Source organism: Phoenix dactylifera, unplaced genomic scaffold (genome assembly GCF_009389715.1).
Source record: "Phoenix dactylifera cultivar Barhee BC4 unplaced genomic scaffold, palm_55x_up_171113_PBpolish2nd_filt_p 000403F, whole genome shotgun sequence".
Lineage (NCBI taxonomy): Eukaryota > Viridiplantae > Streptophyta > Magnoliopsida > Arecales > Arecaceae > Phoenix > Phoenix dactylifera.
The window spans coordinates 228026-246116 of record NW_024067845.1 but is presented as its reverse complement, the minus strand read 5'-3'; the positions used below and the strand labels follow the sequence as shown (position 1 = coordinate 246116).

The 18091-nt window shown below is 40.3% G+C and overlaps 1 protein-coding gene across 1 annotated transcript; it reads right to left on the bottom strand.

Moving 5' to 3' along the window:
• Nucleotides 1-306: 306 nt before the first annotated feature.
• LOC103720567 (protein HIRA-like) lies at nucleotides 307-16923 on the bottom strand. The gene is made up of 10 exons (XM_017846039.3): nucleotides 16401-16923; nucleotides 15307-15582; nucleotides 14906-15157; nucleotides 14426-14823; nucleotides 13269-14322; nucleotides 3170-3380; nucleotides 2842-3082; nucleotides 2552-2674; nucleotides 1162-1279; nucleotides 307-767 (listed from the first exon to the last, which is right to left on the bottom strand). The coding sequence occupies exons 1-10, from the start codon at nucleotides 16506-16508 to the stop codon at nucleotides 594-596; spliced, it is 2955 nt and encodes a 984-aa protein (XP_017701528.1). The 5' UTR covers nucleotides 16509-16923; the 3' UTR covers nucleotides 307-593.
• Nucleotides 16924-18091: the final 1168 nt, after the last annotated feature.

Genomic DNA, 18091 nt, shown 5'->3' with positions numbered 1-18091 from the left:
TTCAAAGTTGCTTTTATTCTCTTGGTTATTTAAGCCTTCAATACATTGGCGTTTGGTAGGAAAACAAGTCATCCAAGAATAGAAGATGTCTCAAACAAGAAGGAATTGTGCAAATTTAGAATTTATAGGAGGAACAAATTGGATAAAATACATTTTGGATAGAGAGGGCCCCTTACCTGCTGCTAGGGAACACTTCGTCAGCCGTTAAAGAAACTCATAAAACCCCAACAATCATGTTTTTATTTTTGTAACGGTCCTTGCCACATTCAAGTGCATTGCTAACCAAAGAGCACCAATTCTATAAACTAGTTTAGGTATATAAGACGAAATATGAGATTAGACTGAATGTATTTCTATTGTTATCATGTTCCTTAACAATATTTTCTTGTTGCATACCCAACTCTTACATTATGATATGGGGTATGAGAGATAACACTGGTTAAGAGTGAGGTAAGTCGTGAGGCTATTCTATGGCAAAAGCTGGAGCAGCACTATTTCATTGCCTCCCTATGCGCATTCCCTACATCAACACATACAAGTGACTAATTCTAACGTGTTAAGGCAAAAGGTACGGCTGACAGACAAAAGCCAAACTAGGAGCTGGCATCATTTGTGGGCAGGGCCACATCCATTTGATCTGCATTTGCTTCAGCAGTTTCATACTCAGAAAGGAGATCCATGAACTCGTTTAACAACCTTTGGACTTTGCGATTTGATGCCGTGGCAGGAAGGATGTCTTCCCTGAGGAGTTTGTGCTTTTCCATTCGCTGAAACAACAATCACACCAAAGATTCATAAATTAGGAGGGAGATTAAATGGCAATTAGAAATTAACATGAAAAAAATGTTAAGGCAATTAAAATATAGTGCCGATAGCAGCTTATTAATGTTCTATTCTCTCAGAACGTTGAGTTATCCATGATTTTTTTTTAAAAAAAAAACCAACGATGCCATCAGGAATGATGACAACTCTAACCAGCAAAGACATTTTCATTGGCATGCATGACAGAAGGCATTGCCTATATGCAACTTAATGTACCAGATAGGATCAATCTACTTAGATGTTGCACGGTGGATTTTGATGGCAAATAAGAAAATTGGGAAACTAAATTACAAAAAGAATTCAGAAACATATGAAAAGTAAAGGTTTAGAGAGCCTCACAAGCACGTAAGGATCCCATGCTGGGTTATTTGGATCAGCAGATGCAGCCTCAGCCATTCCAGTGGGAGGGCCAAGAAAGCTCTCGCACATTTCACGCAGACGGGATTCATCTGCTTCTCTGTAACATAAAAAAGCAAATTTTGCTCTACTCCCTTCAAACTGAACTTAGTTACAGGTAATTGGGGCTTGCAGACAACCACTAAGTGCCTACACCTTGAAGTGCAGATGAATGAAGCACATAGTTTGGTCGTTTGCATGCCACAAAAACCTGCAGCTAAATTCAGATGTGGAGTAGAACAAAACCCCCAAAAATTGATTATCAGCACTAACATCTAGAATTGCAACTTTTCAATGTTGAAGCATTAATTACAAAATAAAGAGGACATTGCTCAGCAGATTTTACATATGACCAGTTCCTATGCCCCCATGTTAGGATGTATCCTAACAAAGCTGTACATGAAAATTTACAAGCCCTTTCACAGGAATGCGGCATCAATTGGCACATGGGATCAGAAATTCTAGACCATCTATAACTGAGGTCTAATGTAATTAATGTAAGCAAGCTAGAAGACAGGATTCAGAACTATATGGTTTCCCAAAAGCACTTGAGTGGTCCAATAATAAGCTGCCTAAATCAAGTGTGATACGTAACTTGTAAGCTAGTGCCAAATCAGAGAGCAGCAATGGAGCACCAAAAAAAAAAAGAAGCTAAACAAGCTGGGAATTAAAGGGAAAAGAGATAACTATTGTTTTAAAACATTAAGGGAAAAAAAATCAAGAAGTTTGGAGGCTGCATTCTGGGAATTTATCTTTTCACCTTATAAAATGTCTACTATCTAGAATCTATTGTTTTAAATCATTAAAGAAGGATGGCCCAGTACTCGAGGCTCCAGCCATTGCAGGGTCTGGAGGGGGTTAGATAACAATAAAGCAACCATACATTACACCAAGACTCACACTCTCATTGTTTTAAAGTCTGTATACTGCTGCTTTCTGGGAATTTAAATCATTAAGGGAAAAAATTGAAAAAACTCTTTACAGCTTTCCAGGAATTTAACCTTATCAAATATTCTATTATCCAGCAGCATAACAACAGGATAGTAGTACTGCCAAAATTGAATTAAGAATAAACCATCAAGTTATTTACCAATAAATACTTTTCGAAGAATTCATGCTTCCAGTTTATCTGGCTTTAAACAGATTGCAATAAAAGAGGACACTGTTACATCAGTTTATCACGCAACATGCATCCTAGAAGTTTGGCTGAATATTGATCTACTGCCAACTTTAAAGATGAAAAGTAGAAAAAAATAAGCAGCGAATTAGAATACTGCTGATTAAGGGAAGCATTATTAAAGCACTTACAGTGGATAAAATTACAGACACTAACCTGGCTAAAAACCGTACATAGGAGAGCAGGCACTGGCGATATTCATTAGGTGACCTCAATGCAAGTGCTGATGCCAACTGTGTCTCCAGATGAGCACGTGTCTGCACCCCATCATCAGTCACCCTACAACATAAGGCCACAATAAAATCCCTAATCAATTGGTGCCTATATGAAGTTCCAGAAAGTGCCAGCAACTGACACACTAAAGTAAGGAACAACATTATGATATGAGGATTTATCACTGCTTTATAGTTTCTTAAAATAGCCAGCTGTATATAGGGTGTACAAACCTGCTCCAGCTTGGCTTTCTTGCAATGAACTTCCCCACATCAACTTGCAATTTGCCCAATTCACCACTCTGAATAGAACTCAAGTTGAAAGAGCTTGCATAATTTGAAGCTGGAAAGCAGTCATCAGCTATCCTTAGCCAGCACCTCAGGTTCATGTCAAAAAGAAATGCATGACGAGTTGCAAGAATGACCAAGGGTGAACCAGACCTCGAGAACCTTGCAGATATAACTCTGATCGTGCCTGACATGGGGCCAGATGAAGATCACATAAATATAATGTATCTAGGGTGCTGTATAAGCATTATCAGACTAAAATCCAAAATGTTACCAGCATCTTTTGCTGATGAATCCTCTCTTGAAGTGACCAGAGAAGCTAGAGACTCATGCAGAAGACATGTCCTGTTAAAGAGATCCCACACATATAACAATCCCCTCTTTGTGACGAGTAGTAACTTCCAGCACTCATCACAATCTATAAAAACTGCTGCAGATCCCATCATCATGGTTGGCATTGCTCGTCTTCCACACTTCGTGTAAATCTTATCGAACGGAAAGAAAGGATCTTTTTAGTCATTCTATATAAATATGAACTGCTATGAAAAAATACAAATTAAGGAAGAATTTGCATGTGGATTAAGGCCAGTTCACACTAATCCAGAGTAAAATCAGATAGTTTAGCACCATATACACTGAAAGTATGCACACACAAAACTTAATAGATGCCTAAAACATTTGGTGAATGTAAACATGATGCTGATCATCATAATAACTACACAATCACATCATACTTGAATGAACAGATTAATCATGAGTCTTGAAAATGTTCCATCAGCAATATCCTAAGCTGTTCCCCTACATCAATAATTAGATTTGGGCATGTCTCTACTACAATGGGAATCAGGTTTTGGGTGATGGCTAACTTAAGGAATTGATGTATTTAGAAATAACAAGCAAAAGATCATCCAAATAATTCTTTGACAAATCCAAAACAGGTTGAGTGATATTGGAAATGTAACCTCAGAAAGTTTTGCAAGCATCACATACCAAACAATTTAATGCATGATATAAGACTACGGCCAACTTCCCCATGAATATTTGTAGATAAGAATCCTTAAACTTTATATAAGCAGCTTAATTTCTCAATTATCAATTCCAAAAATGACCTTAATTAGACTTCTCTCTTAAAAAGCTTAAAACATGCTAAACTTCTGTAGAAGAAGAGACTCAAAAAATTATTTTTCACATTTTTTCAGAATTTAAATTTTAGTCAAATTATCCCAAATATGAAATCTTTGGCAACCCCATGCATTATAACTAGTGTGTATTTATGCATGCATCTATTTATGCATATATATATATACAGACATCCATGTACAAAAACTAGTATAGCATGTGCAAAATCACATGGACCTACTCATTCTGATTCAAAATAATTGTAGAGATAGGCTGATAATAGTATCTAAATTTAGATCAACATGTGTCGTGTAGATGAATCAGAAGATGTTGATTTGATGCTTCTCTTATTACTTATTCCACAAATAATGTCAATGTCTAAATAGAACCCAACTTCCTATAAGATCGTGAGGCTTACAATTAAGTTGAAAATGTAGTAATATTTAATTCATTATGAGAAGTGATAAGATGTTGAGTGCTAAATTAGTTTTCCTTTCTAAACTAAGAGATAATTTAGTCAAGTTAGTGCAACAAAAAAAAGACTTGGTGCATAATTTTATATCAGTTACCATCGCATTGCATATATCAGGTAGTCAAAGTTTATCTAAAGTCTATGCGGCAAAGGTCATGCATAAGGCTTAACTTGGCTTAACATGGTAGAATTTTAACCAAGGCCTTGAATGACATTGTAGGCTTGGCACTGTGTGACCTCGATCACCATGCTGGGCTTCATGTACACCACGACCATCACCTGCTTGGCTCATTCAAATGCATTGCATGTCATTCATAGAAATAGATGGAGGATACCAAGTTAGATAAGTGGGAAAATTCATCATGAGATAAAATGTCATGACTGATGGAGGAGAGTTGTTTTGGGCACCCCATAATCATCATTTTAGAATGGTTCTAATGAGGAGACAGAGAGAGAGTTCTACCTCTTTAAAAAATAATTGAATTGTTGGATCACTTGGTACGTAGCGTATCAATTCTACAGAATGTGAGACCACATATTTCCAACATCTAAGGCATTAAACAACTGAGTTGGGATTTAGCATGGAATATGATGGATGTTGTTTTAAGACTTGGAATTCATGTGGGCTTGAAATCTAATATGGAGCTAATATCCAAATTTGATATGAATGATCCAAATCAATGTGAAAGAGAGTAAATATTTGGTATTTGTCAAAAGAGTGGTCTCCTGAAACAGGTGCAAAGCATAGAAGTTGGGTTGCATTAAAGAAAAGAAAATCTTTTGATGAATCTCGAGCAAATCAAATAGGAAGGCTACGAGGGTAATAAATTGGAGAGTGGAAAAGCGATTGACAGAAGACTGCATGTAGAGAAGCCTATGAGGAATTTCTCCAAGAAATTCCAATCCACCAGAGTTATTGTTTTCAGGTAATTTAAGTAAAATGTGAATTTCCATGATATTTCCAGTGAGATAAAATTTTGCAAACTTTCAAGGAAAGCAATAGTGATTAGCGATATTTCAGGTTCAAAAAGGTGGAAAATATTCTCTCTTCTATATAGTTGCTAGGATGTTAGGATGTACCTTAAAATTCTAGGCAGAGAAAGATATGAACTGGTGGACATATTATGAACAACCAAATTTGAGGATGATGGCCTGGATATGTGGTAAAACATACCAAAGGTAGCTTTAGAATAGCACTAATAGAGAATATAAGGTGCCTACAATTGGCCAACTGGACTTTAGACAAGAGACGATCTCAACGAACTGGGTATCTAACAATTAGATTGAAGGGCGCAAAAGTGGAAAGGAAAACCTAAAATTACCTTGCATGGCATTAATGGAAAAGATATGACATTTAGAGGGGCATCTCAAGAACAACAACCAATAATATAGAAGGCGCAAACATATATTATGGCTTGTTAGCACTGAAGCACAATTTTATATCTGGTGTTCATTATCATATTATTATTCTAAAAGAGACCGACGTACATCATTTCTAATTTTAACTAGTGGTTTTAAGCATAGTAAATATGACAAGCACTTGGGTTTTCAAAGCATGTCAACCAATTGGCAAACATTAAATGAGATTTGTTGGTGCAAGGTAGCATAGTGAAATCTGACTACTACATTGATGGAATAAATCTTCATATAGCAATTTCTGAAATTTGAAGAGCAAAATAAGAAGATATCTAATTATAAGAATTTAGTTAGGTTTACAGGAAGTCCACTAAGACTTCATGATGAGCATGAGTTATAAATGTCAATTATATTAAGTCATCCAGAAATTAGATGTGATTATATGAGTGCCCAGAGAATAAAATATAATTCCATTACGAGTCATAGCTTTACACTTTTGTGAAGACAACAATATAATCATATACCTCTAGTTCATTACTGCCTTTGATTTGGTTACATACTTGTAACTTAAAAACTGCTCTTTCCAAATGAATTGGGCTTGCTTGGATACTATAGAGATAATCTATTTTGTTTATCTGAAATACTAGTACAAACGCACATGCAAACCGTGAGGTAGTAGGCAATATCTTCAGGAGGTTGGAGAAGGTGGAGGCGTCCATTGCGGACCTCCAGGGGATGGAGGAGCGACTAGGCGGGCTTCCGAAGGCCGACATGATTATTCTACGGCAAAGGTTGGCCATGCATCACTCCCTTTTGTGGCAGCAGGAGGTTTTCTAGAGACAGAAGTCCAGAGTCCAGTAGTTCAAAGAGGGGGATAGGAATACTCGCTTCTTCTACCAATTGACTATCCTCATGAGGCAGAGGGGCATGATATGGTCCTTAAGAGATGGGGTAGGGAAGCGAGTGGAGGAGGAGAAAATGATCGGGCAAGTTTTGGTCCTTTTTTTACGTCTAGGTGTTGTCTATTTTCCGCAATCGGATGCTGAGATGGGGGGGCGGACAATGCAGTCTTGATCAGGTCAGTGTCAGAATTGGAGGTGAGGGGGGTTGTATAGGACCTGGCGGAGGATAAAGCCCCCAGGGCCGGACGACTTTCCCCCTTTCTTCTTTAGGAAGTACTAGTGCATTGTCGGGAGGGCGGTGGTGGAGGCGGTCTAGTTGTTTTTCAGTACGGCAGTCATAGCCGACGACTAAAAGGCTATCTTCGTCATCCTAACTCTGAAGCGCCAGGATGCGACAGAGCCCAGCCACTACAGGCCCATTAGTCTTTGCACTACCCTTTACAAAGTGGTAACCAAGATTCTAGCGGGTAGGATGAAGCCCATTCTACCTGGTCTTATATCTCAGGAACAAGAAGCTTTTGTAGGAGGTCGAAGCATCACCGATAACATTATAATCGCCTAGAAGATGATATGGGACCTGCATCGCGCCCGGAGGCGACAGTGCTATATGGCGGTGAAGCTTGACATAGAGAGAGCCTATGATAGGATCCGTTGGTGCTTCCTCGGGCGAGCGATGGAGAGCTTTGGCTTTCACGAGACTTGGATTGCCTAGCAACTAGGATGCATGCAGGAGCCGTCCTCTATCTTGGTCAATAGCACGTCGTCACCTTTCTTCTGATCTACTATTGGGCTTCGCCAGGGTTGTCCTCTGTCCTCGTATCTGTTTATTATCTATGCCGATGTGCCTTCTCGAGCCCTACAAGTTGCTTATCGGGAGCGAGAGTTGGAGGCTTATGTTCCAGCCCTCAGAGCCCGACCAATCTCTCATCTTCTTTTTGCAAATGACTGCCTTCTTTTGGCTAGAGCAAGGATGAGGGATGTGCGGGCCCTTAGAAGGGTTTTAGAGACTACTACGAGGCAAGGTCCGCCGTACCGGTACCGGTCGGCGTACCGGTGGCCGGCCGGACCGGTACGGTACCGGTCCGGTACGTAACGGCTGGTACCGGTCCCGTACCGGCCGGTACGCGGTGGTTTCAAAAACCACAGCGCGCGGCGCTGTGGTTCTAAAAAAAAAAATCGTACCGGTGCGAACCGGCCGGTTCGCACCGGTACGAGGCCGGTACCGGCCGGTACGGGCTCCGAACCGGCCGGTACGCATCCGTACCGGCCGGTTCGGATAAAAAATGGGAAATACCGATTTTTTATCCGTTCCGGTACCGGTCCACGGCCGGACCGGTACGTACCGGCCCGTACCAGCCGGTACGGCATTCCATGCTACGAGGCGTCAGGACAGAAGGTGAATCTCCACAAGTCAACCATTTGCTTCAATCCGAAGACGGAGACGTGGGTAAGGCAGGAGATCAGAGGGATTCTTAGCATGAGGGAGCATGAAGGGCCTTGGAGCTATTGGGCATCCCCATTACTGGGAAGAGACTATGGGTGTTGGAGTGCCTCGGTTTGGTACAGCATGTCCAGGAGCAGCTAGAGGGTTAGAGGGCAGCCTCGTTGTCCATGATGGACAGAGTGACTCTGATTAGACCAGTCCTGAGTTCTATGCCTATATACCTTATGTTCAATACTATAGTTTTGAAGACTATGTTGACGAGGATCGAGAGGCTCCTCCGGAGTTTCCTCTGGGAATTTTATGGTGGCGACCACGGTGTGCATATGGTGTCTTGAGAGACGATATTCCAGCCGACCCGCGAGGGAGGGTTGGGCGTACAGTCTTTTCTGATGAGGAGAGAGGCTTTGATTGCCCGGCATGCGATGAAATTTGTCTTAAAGCTACAGTGTTTCTAGAGTTAGGTGATGATAGCCCGATACGGCCCTGCATGGACTAGTGAGGCAACTCAAAGGGGCGAGGTGCTCCTATATTTGGCAGAAGATCCGCAGGTATGTGCCTATGGCTATGGCTAACTCCAGGTGGCTAATCGGTGACAAGCAGAGCATGAATGTGGTGGACCCTTGGGTGAACTCGCTCCCGGTGAAGCTCTGGCCGACCATGGTCAACGTCGAGACCTCGAATAGACTTCGAATCTGCGATCTTCGTCCAGAAGGGTTGGATGGGATACCACCCAGGTCGGTCAACTGTTTGGGGACCATCTTGTAGAAAGAATTTGGTTAATTCTAGTTCCAAAGTGTGCCAGTCCGGACATTAGGGTATGGAGTACGTCTTGCAAACCTAGGGTCAGAGTGGGTGATGCCTATCACTTACTCCAGAGTGAGCAGCGACCGAGGCTGGATTGTGCTTGGATCTGGCGGTTTGGTCTCCACCCGAGGGTGGCCTTATTCCTCTGAAAGGTGGTATGGGGTCAGCTCCCAACGAGAGTGGTGTTGTATGGGAGAGCACTAGGCATTCACCCCCAGTGCCCTAAGTACCAGGTGGATGAGACTATGGACCACACCCTATTCTAGTGTGAGCGTGCTAGGAGGATCTGGAGGCTAGCTGCGACCCTGCTAGATGTTCAAACTCACTCGGCGTCCTTCCTGCAGGTGCTTAGACGGTGGGTCGTCGTCCCGTAGTTTGGAAAGGCGGCTATTGGGGTAACTTATACTACTTATCAGATCTGGCTAGCCAAGAATGCCTGGACTTTTAGTGAGAGTTGTCCTTCTCCGGAGATTGTTGTGGAGCAGGCTCGGGGTCAGGCGGCGGAAATTAGTCAGGCAGATCTGTTAGATGGACCTTTGATAGCTCGAAACACCTGGAGCTCTACTTCTGCTTGTGTAACGTCTCGGATGGTACTCTTCACCTAGGAGCTCCCACCTCCGAATTTTCTCAAGGTCAATTTCGATGGATGTGTGCTGGATGACGGCAAGAAAAGTGCAGGCTTTGTTATCAAACGCTCGAACTCCAAGGTGATTGTGGCTGGTGGTTGTCAAATCTTCGATACCTCGGTCCTGGAGGCTGAGCTGAGGGCGGCATAGGTCGATCTAGGTTATGCACGGCGTGTTGCAGGTTAGTGCGGTACTACTTAAGGGGAATTCGGCTACAGTCATTGGTTGGGTCCAATAGATTGCCGGCGGTAGGCGCAGGTGCCACCCCCTGATCCGTAACATCCGAGCCATGGTCTCTGACGGAGTGGCCTTCCAGGCTAAGCATGTCTACAGAAAGGCCAACGGGGTTGCAGACTGCATGGCCTCGTGTGTAGCCAACCACTCTAGAGACACCCTTCGAGTTGGGGAGATGAAGTTGCCTTGTGCGTTCCGAAATATATTGTATTTTGACCTTCTTGGATGTATCCATACTAGAATTGTATGAATCATCCGTTTTAGCAACAAAAAAAGCAAGAAACAAAAGATCTGAAATTATGAATAATCCCAAATGAGATTCAATAAACCATGGATATTTATCAAATATCCAAAAAGTCCAGTAGAATAGGGCTTGAAAGGAAGTAAGATTAGTGAAAGATACCAACGGATCAGGTAGTTAAAGCAATAATACATGTTTTTTCTCATATTTAAACTAATATGACCTCACAACAGTTTATTTTGAATAAAGTTCAAGTTAAATGAACAGAATAATTGATAGACCCATGGGCTCAATTTGCTCTTTTCATAGAGCATCAATTTGACATCAAAACATATTTTTGATTTATATAAAGTTTAATGATTACAGGCTTAGATTCCTAAAGATGACGGGATCAATAATAGCACAAATAGAGGTGAGACTAGAAGGTAGTATGTAAAGTTGACTTATTTTCCATAAGAGACTGAACTATATTGTGAATTGATTCCTTGTAACAATTTCCAGAAACAATTATGAATAAAACTTAGTGCTACATGATGATAACATGGCTTAGATTCCTAAAGATGTACGAGATCAATATAGCACATATAGAGGTGAGGCCAGAAGGTAGTATGTAAATTTGCCTTATTTTCCATAAGAGGCTTAACTATACTGTGAATGGATTCCTTTCAACAATTTGTAAAACAATTATTATAAAAAAAAAAATCCATGCAATCGTAGTATGCTGAACGGGCCTATACTGGCCGGTTCAGCCCGTACCGGACCAGTCCCTGATCGGTTCGGTACAGCGGTGGAAAATGGTACCGGCCCATACCGGCCTATACCAGTCTGAACCAACCCCCACCAGCCAATACCGGCCAATACCGGCCAGATCAAATTTTGTTGGGCTTTTGGAGGCCGAACCAGTGGTACCGGTTTGATACCGGTTCGAACCGGTCCGAACCGGTACCGAACTGGTCCGGTGGCCGACTGGTATGTCTACCAGTACCGATTCAATGATTCTTGCATGCAACATAGATAACTATCCAGCCATCCATCTTGACATATAAATAATTCACATTGTAAAATATATTTTCTATCTATCTATCTATATTAATCCATCTATCCATCTCCATCCATCCATCCATCCGTCCATCCATTCATCACATCTATCTATTCATCCATCCATCCATCTTTTGCATATGAATAATTCACGTGTAAAATATATTATCCATCTATCTATCTATACTACTGTGATAGGCACTTAAATGCATCTACTGTAGTCTCATAGACAAGTGTATTCTGTAGCCATTTTCCACCTTTTAAGCCAGCTGCTTGGTTGGCAGTTTGCAAAAGTAAAATTTGTGTTTTATGTATGTATGTAATCTCCATGAAAACCAAAATGGCTTTATCAGTAACCAACAATGAAGCCATGAGCATCATGGAAGCTGTTAAGAATTAATAATTTTGCATACCTTCTAATAGAGACATTCTTGTTTGTCTTAATTCTATCTAAAACATGAAATAAAGAGAAATAGACGAGGAGATCGGTAGCATGCACATCATTTGGTAGAGTTAACATAAAGAAAACAATGAATAGTTATGGCTTATGCACAGCAGTCTCCTTTACCTATAGAGGAAAGAGAGTGCATTTAACTGCAAATGTATAAAACATGCTATGCATAAGACTGTTACTAGCTCACTACCTTATCAAAAATAGCATGAAAGCTTCTAGTTCCAATAACACAAGGTCAGCATGGGCTTCATCAAGTCACGTGCTTGGTGAATGACTCAAGCTGGACATGGACACTTTTACATCCTTTACTAACATGGTGCAAATTCTCTTGCCCTGACAGCTTTCCACTATCCCCACATCTGTAGTCACTCCCATGTTTAATAAATTCATCTCACTTATTTCAGTTTTTACTCCAAGGAAGAAAACATTAAAAAAAAGCCACTAAACCCGCTATCCTCTATCCGTGATGAATCCCTCCAACCATTACATAATTGTTTTCCACTTTTTAATGCATCAACTATGTTTTCCTCTTTTTAATACATTGAGTACATCCAAAAATTTGTATACACTTATCAAGTTACCCAATTAGCAGAAAAGTTTCAAACTAAATGGGGGAATAACAATCATCCATACTTTATCTCACACACAGAACATGTACCAAACACTAGTATAGCATAACCACAACCATAACTATCAAGCTTCATTCAAACTACTTCAGGTCAGCTTTAGTTAACACATTCACTAGTTTGAGAGTTAACTAATGGTAAATGTACCAAGTTATACAGTTATACGGCCATATGGTTTATGTAGTCACAAAATTCATGAAAGAGAATAACTATTTGTAAAGGTACAGCCAATAGTACAGATGCTTTCTCTAATCGAATTGTAAATATTTTCAGGAAGTTGAACTTTAACAGTAGTTAAATGGTACATGCTGTCTACAAGATTAAATGAACTCAGCATATTATACTATTTTCTTGCTTCCATTATGCCACCAATGAAAGGTTCTACACATGAATTATCATGTGTACCTTATCTATATATAATGTGGAAGGCTTTGCATGGCTAGTCATCTATATCATGCCTGATTAAAAAAATAAATTTCTAAATGATAATTGGAACCATGAAAGTATTTCCATTTTTAAGAAATATTGACAATGGAAGTAAATACAATGGAGCGCCTATCACACTATCAAATAGGGCACTTCATACCTCTAATCTCATTGTTCATTCACTAAATCAAAACATCAGATGAAATTGCATGTTTCCAGTGCTAGTTTCCTAACTATGATTACTAGTTTCTATACACAAAGTGACTAATATTGGACACATACTTCAGGGGAATACCTAAGGTTCACCACCTACAACCATTTGGGCAATTTGCCCACTTTACATATCAAAAATTCTTCAAAAGCATATTTGTCTCAGTAAAATTGACCAAAAAGAATATAATCATATTATATGCCTATAACTCCAATTTGTCTTAATGCACTCCATGTGGAACTAATCTCAAGCTATCGAGAAACATAAATCGGGCACTTTTCCTGTTCTTTGGTAAATTATAGTCACAAACAATCACTGTCAAATAAGAGCGACATAAAGCATAAATCATATATTTAGAGTTCAATTGAATTTTATTACTTCAATAATAATTCATCAAGCATAAGATAATTGCAAAAGTACCTGTAGGCAGCCATCTTCACAACCAACAGCCCAAAAATTGGCATTCCCAGCCAAGACAGTTACTTTTCCAGATATACGATCAGACCAAAGAGTCTGAGTTCCTTTCATGCACGTTATTTCAGTTTCCTTTGTAACAAAGGCATTTCCATCACCAATTATGTCATGCACAGACCTTTCTATAGGCTTAGCTTCCAAGCAAAGTAGTAAGCTGTCATCATTATCTTTCTTACTAAATACCCGAATAGAAAGAGCATTGCACGAAGCCAGAGTACCCGGCATGCATATTGACCCTGAATATTCTACATTGATCCTTCCATCATTTCTAGCTGAGGTTGGTGCCTTCTCAATAACAAGACTTTCATTAATGTTAGCCCTTGCAGTGACACCAGAACGCTCTTTTGGCCCACAACTGTTGCATTTTCCAGCATCAGAGCTTCCACTAAATGGTCTCTTAAGGGAAGCTTCCTTTATTCCACTATCAGCAGGAAGCACTCCATGATCATCCTTTTGTTGACCCAAGGCTAAGGAAGAAAAATCCACCTGCTGAGCTTGGGCCACACCAGAGATATTTTCCTGATGGGCGGGAACTCCAAGTGCTTCTGGAATTATTCGTTTTCGTCCATCAGGACGCCGGTATTCTCTTTGCTTTACAGGACTACTAATCCGGGCAGATGCAATTTTATTTAAACCATCACCACTGGCCATTCCATTTTTCTTTCCATCTTCCACTTGGTTTTCGGAAGCCTTTGGAATTGAGTGGCTGCCAATTTGGTTTGCAGTATCTGCAGAAGACTTTCCAGGAGTCTGATTTTCTAGAACATCGGATGCCCCTTTCTTGTTAGCTGATTGCTTTGCAGACACAGCCTCTAGCAATAACTGTGCCGGGCTTTCAACTAAGTTTGCTTGCCTTCCTCTGACATCACCATATCGACTTCTCTTCAACTCATCCAGCTCAGCATCAGTTAACCTATGCCCCAGCTCCTTCACTTCAAAATGGAAAGTAACCACTGTTCCATCCAAGGAGCAAGCAAAAAGTGCATACCCATCTGGACTCCTGTTTTAGAAAAGGTGAATCTTAGGTTTAAGGGAAAGAATCAGATACATAACAAGTCATAAATGGAGTATCATGATTGTGTCAACAAGATAGAGCCATTTACCATGACAAGTCAACAACACTCTGTGTAAAAAAATGTTTGGCAACAAATAGAGGACGGGCACTCGCTGTTGTCCATACAGTTATAGTGCGATCCTGACTTCCAATAGCAATGACATTATATGGTTGTAGCTCTTTTGCTGGAGTCTTAGAGGCTCCATTGGTCCATCCAGCAGGTGCAGCCTTTGCCTCCTGACCAATGGAGAAATGCTTCCGAAACACAGAATGGTTGAACTTTACAACAATAACAGGCGCATTGTGGCCTAGAAAGTCAAAAGTAGCAGACCATTCACCTCTTTCTAGCACAGGTGCGGAGTGTCTAGGTTTTTGAAAGCCATGGGTGGTAGTGATAAAATGGCCACAAGGTGACCACCCAAGCCGCCTGAAAAAAGTTGAACCAAGCTGAAAAGGGCCACTATTCTGTAAGCATGGGTTTATATCAAAAAAAATAAAATAAAATAAAAAAAGCTTATATGTCGCATACAGATTTTGCCCAGTGTCCTTCTGTCCTATGAGCAAGACTCCAGTCACTTGTGCGCCATATGATGACAGTCTTGTCATCTGATTGACTCGCTATAAATGAGCCAATAGGATCCCAAGCAACTCCTTTAACCAAGCTGGAGTGCCCTCTCAAGACAGCAGTGCATATGCCATTAGTCATGTTCCATATGTGAATGGTATTATCCAAACTGCCGCTAGCCAATGTTAAGTCATCTGGAGACCAATTAAGATCCACCTACTTCAGGCATTGAGAAAAGAAAAACTCCTCTGTTAGGCATACTTCAATCTAAGGTTTTGATTAAAAAAAGAATTTAAAAGTCAATAAGCTTCATCAGCTGAAGCAAAACAAAGCAGATATCAAAAGAAGTGGGAGCAGGTAATTACCACATCTGCAGTGTGACCCCTTAAAGTCATGATGACTTTCCAATTCTCTACATCTGGAGGCTCTCCACTACCGAAATCAGTCGTGCCTGATCCAGGTTTTCTCTCATGAATGAGAATTACCTGATCATCGGACCCAGAAGCAAGATAACGGCCATGCTTAGCCCACCTGACACAATTCACAGATCCAAAGTGATCACGGAGAGTTGCCAGTAAACTTTGGGTTGACTGGTCGCCGTCAGAGTCCATCCCCACTGACTTCATGTTCCATATTCGAACCTACATCAAGAAGTTGCCAACAGATGATCAAGATACACATGTGCTAATGCATCATGCAACCCAAGTGTGAAATGTAACATCAACGCAGCAGCTATTCAATCAACAGGTTAATCTGCAGTGCTCTTTAAGACAACCATAAACATCTACAAAGTTGTAGCACATTTACGAACAATATTCCAGAAGATAACTTATTTCAGGAAACGAACTAATGGACAGAAGTGGTATAATAACATGAAATGCATGTCCGGAAAATAGAAATAGGTTTAAGCTAAAAGAGCTAAAAGAAAGGTCAGTGGGGACTAATATTTAGACATTCATCACATCTTTCAGTCTGTCATCATCAAATTACATTTTGTTTATGCCTGTCATCAAGATGTTCAGAATTTAAATCTTGCATAAATAATTAACTACAAATTCACATGAACATACAAAAGTACAAGAGAGATTTTTTTTATTATAAAATTAATCAAAAAGGCATGTACGAAATGCACTTGACATATGCAAACATCCAGAAAACACATACCTACTAAGAATTTTATCGATACTGAAAATTATACACAATTCATTAAATTTCTTAGATAAATCATCATCTCCTCAATCTACCAAACTTAAATAAAGACAAAACAGAGAGTATTATTACTCTTAAAATAAGAATTCATTTAAATCAAGAAGCGGAATAGTACTCAAGTAGACTACTGCCAAATCGTTTAAGAAGGTACTACATGGGAGTGAAAGAACACCTGAAAAGACGACTATAATCCATGAGATCACTTCAAATCTGCGGACAACCAAAACGGATTTCGACACAAAAATCTCACCTTGTGATCTCCCCCACCGGTTGCGAACCTAAGACCGCCCGCTTGGATGTCAATGGAGAAGATCTGCATCCCCTCATGCCGAATCCAACCGGCCTTCTCCGTAATCATCTTCTCCTCCTCTCTCTTGCTCCCACCGCTTCAACTTGACTTCCAATACCTCTATCTACGCCCCCCACCTCAATTCAGAGATGAAATCCGCAAGCTCATGGCCGGAGACCCAAAACCCTAGGCGGATTCCAGAGCAAAACCCTAATAAGAGCTCAGAGGAGAGCTGAGACCGAGAAGGAAGTACAGGGGAAGGGTATAGAAAGAAAACCCTAGAAGGAAAGGGGAAGGATTTTGTGGGGAGATTGCAAGCGAAATTTTTCTCTCCGATTACGCAGCAAGGAAAGAAGGAATCCGGAGATGATGTTGGAGGCGATTAAATTAAAAAATTGGGGTAGAAAAAATTTTTAAGGCTAAACCGCAGGGCCACATGGTTTCATAAGCAGAATACCATACAAGGTCCAATCTGGTAGACGAGTCCAACATTGGCCATCCGATCATAATAGAATTTTTATTAAAAATAAAAGGGGTTCGTCAATGCATTTTCTTCCTTTGGCGATATATAATTTGTATTTGTATATCCCCTCCGTGTTCTAAAGTAATATCTTAGGAGAAGTACTATCTTTAAAACCCTAGAAAAAGTATAGCAGTTGTAAGAAATATCTATTGGTTGATATACTATAACTTAAATCTATACGAATCATATATCTATTTAGATATATATTGCTATTATTTTTATTCAAATTTAAATAGATTATTAAACATATATTATTTTTAAATTAAAATATATTAAATATAAATATATTATTTAAAAATGATTTAAGTGCTACATTTTTACTCTATTATTTTCTATATATAGTTCACTACAACAAATATATTAACAATATAAAAACAATACCTTATTTCATCTTGGTAACAAACTGGCCAATAAACTGGTGTATGTCATTTTTCTTACTCTCGCGTTGTTTTAAAATTGATTAACTATTTATTTTATTAATGAAAAAAAAATTGGACACCTCGAACTCAGACCAGATCAACCTCGACAACCTCGAAACAAACCAAGGTAGATGACTTCGACTCCAGCCGAGGAGCCAACCGACCGAGGTGAGCAACTTCGCCTTTGACCAAGGAGCCAATCAACACGTGCTAATAGAGACTAACAATCTTCGCAATTGGCCATTGTGACGATGACTAGCTATTTGCAACAGCTCTACATTCGACGCGGTGTCAATACCGTACGCCATCCATGCCGAGGCCATACTATTGCCTGCCATCTGACCACCGGTACACTTCGACCCAAGTAACGACAAAATCGACTCTCCTATATAAAGGGGCGATCCGGAGGACCTCAACTACGCACAAAAGAGTAACGCAAGAAACACATAACACAAATTCACTCTTAGAGAACACCACCTTGCTAAACATTCTCTCCTCTATACTTTTTCTCTCTATTCTAACTTAGGTATTGAAGAGTCTTCCACCGGAAACTCTCCAGCAAGCGGACCTTTCGTAGGCTAATCGGGGGCAGACCAACTCCATCACACCTCGGCACTTTGTCTAGCTCAATTCCAACCGACATCGAGGTCATTCTGAGCTGTATTCCAACCTCGGCACGGACTCTACGACAATAGATTGGTGCTAGAAGG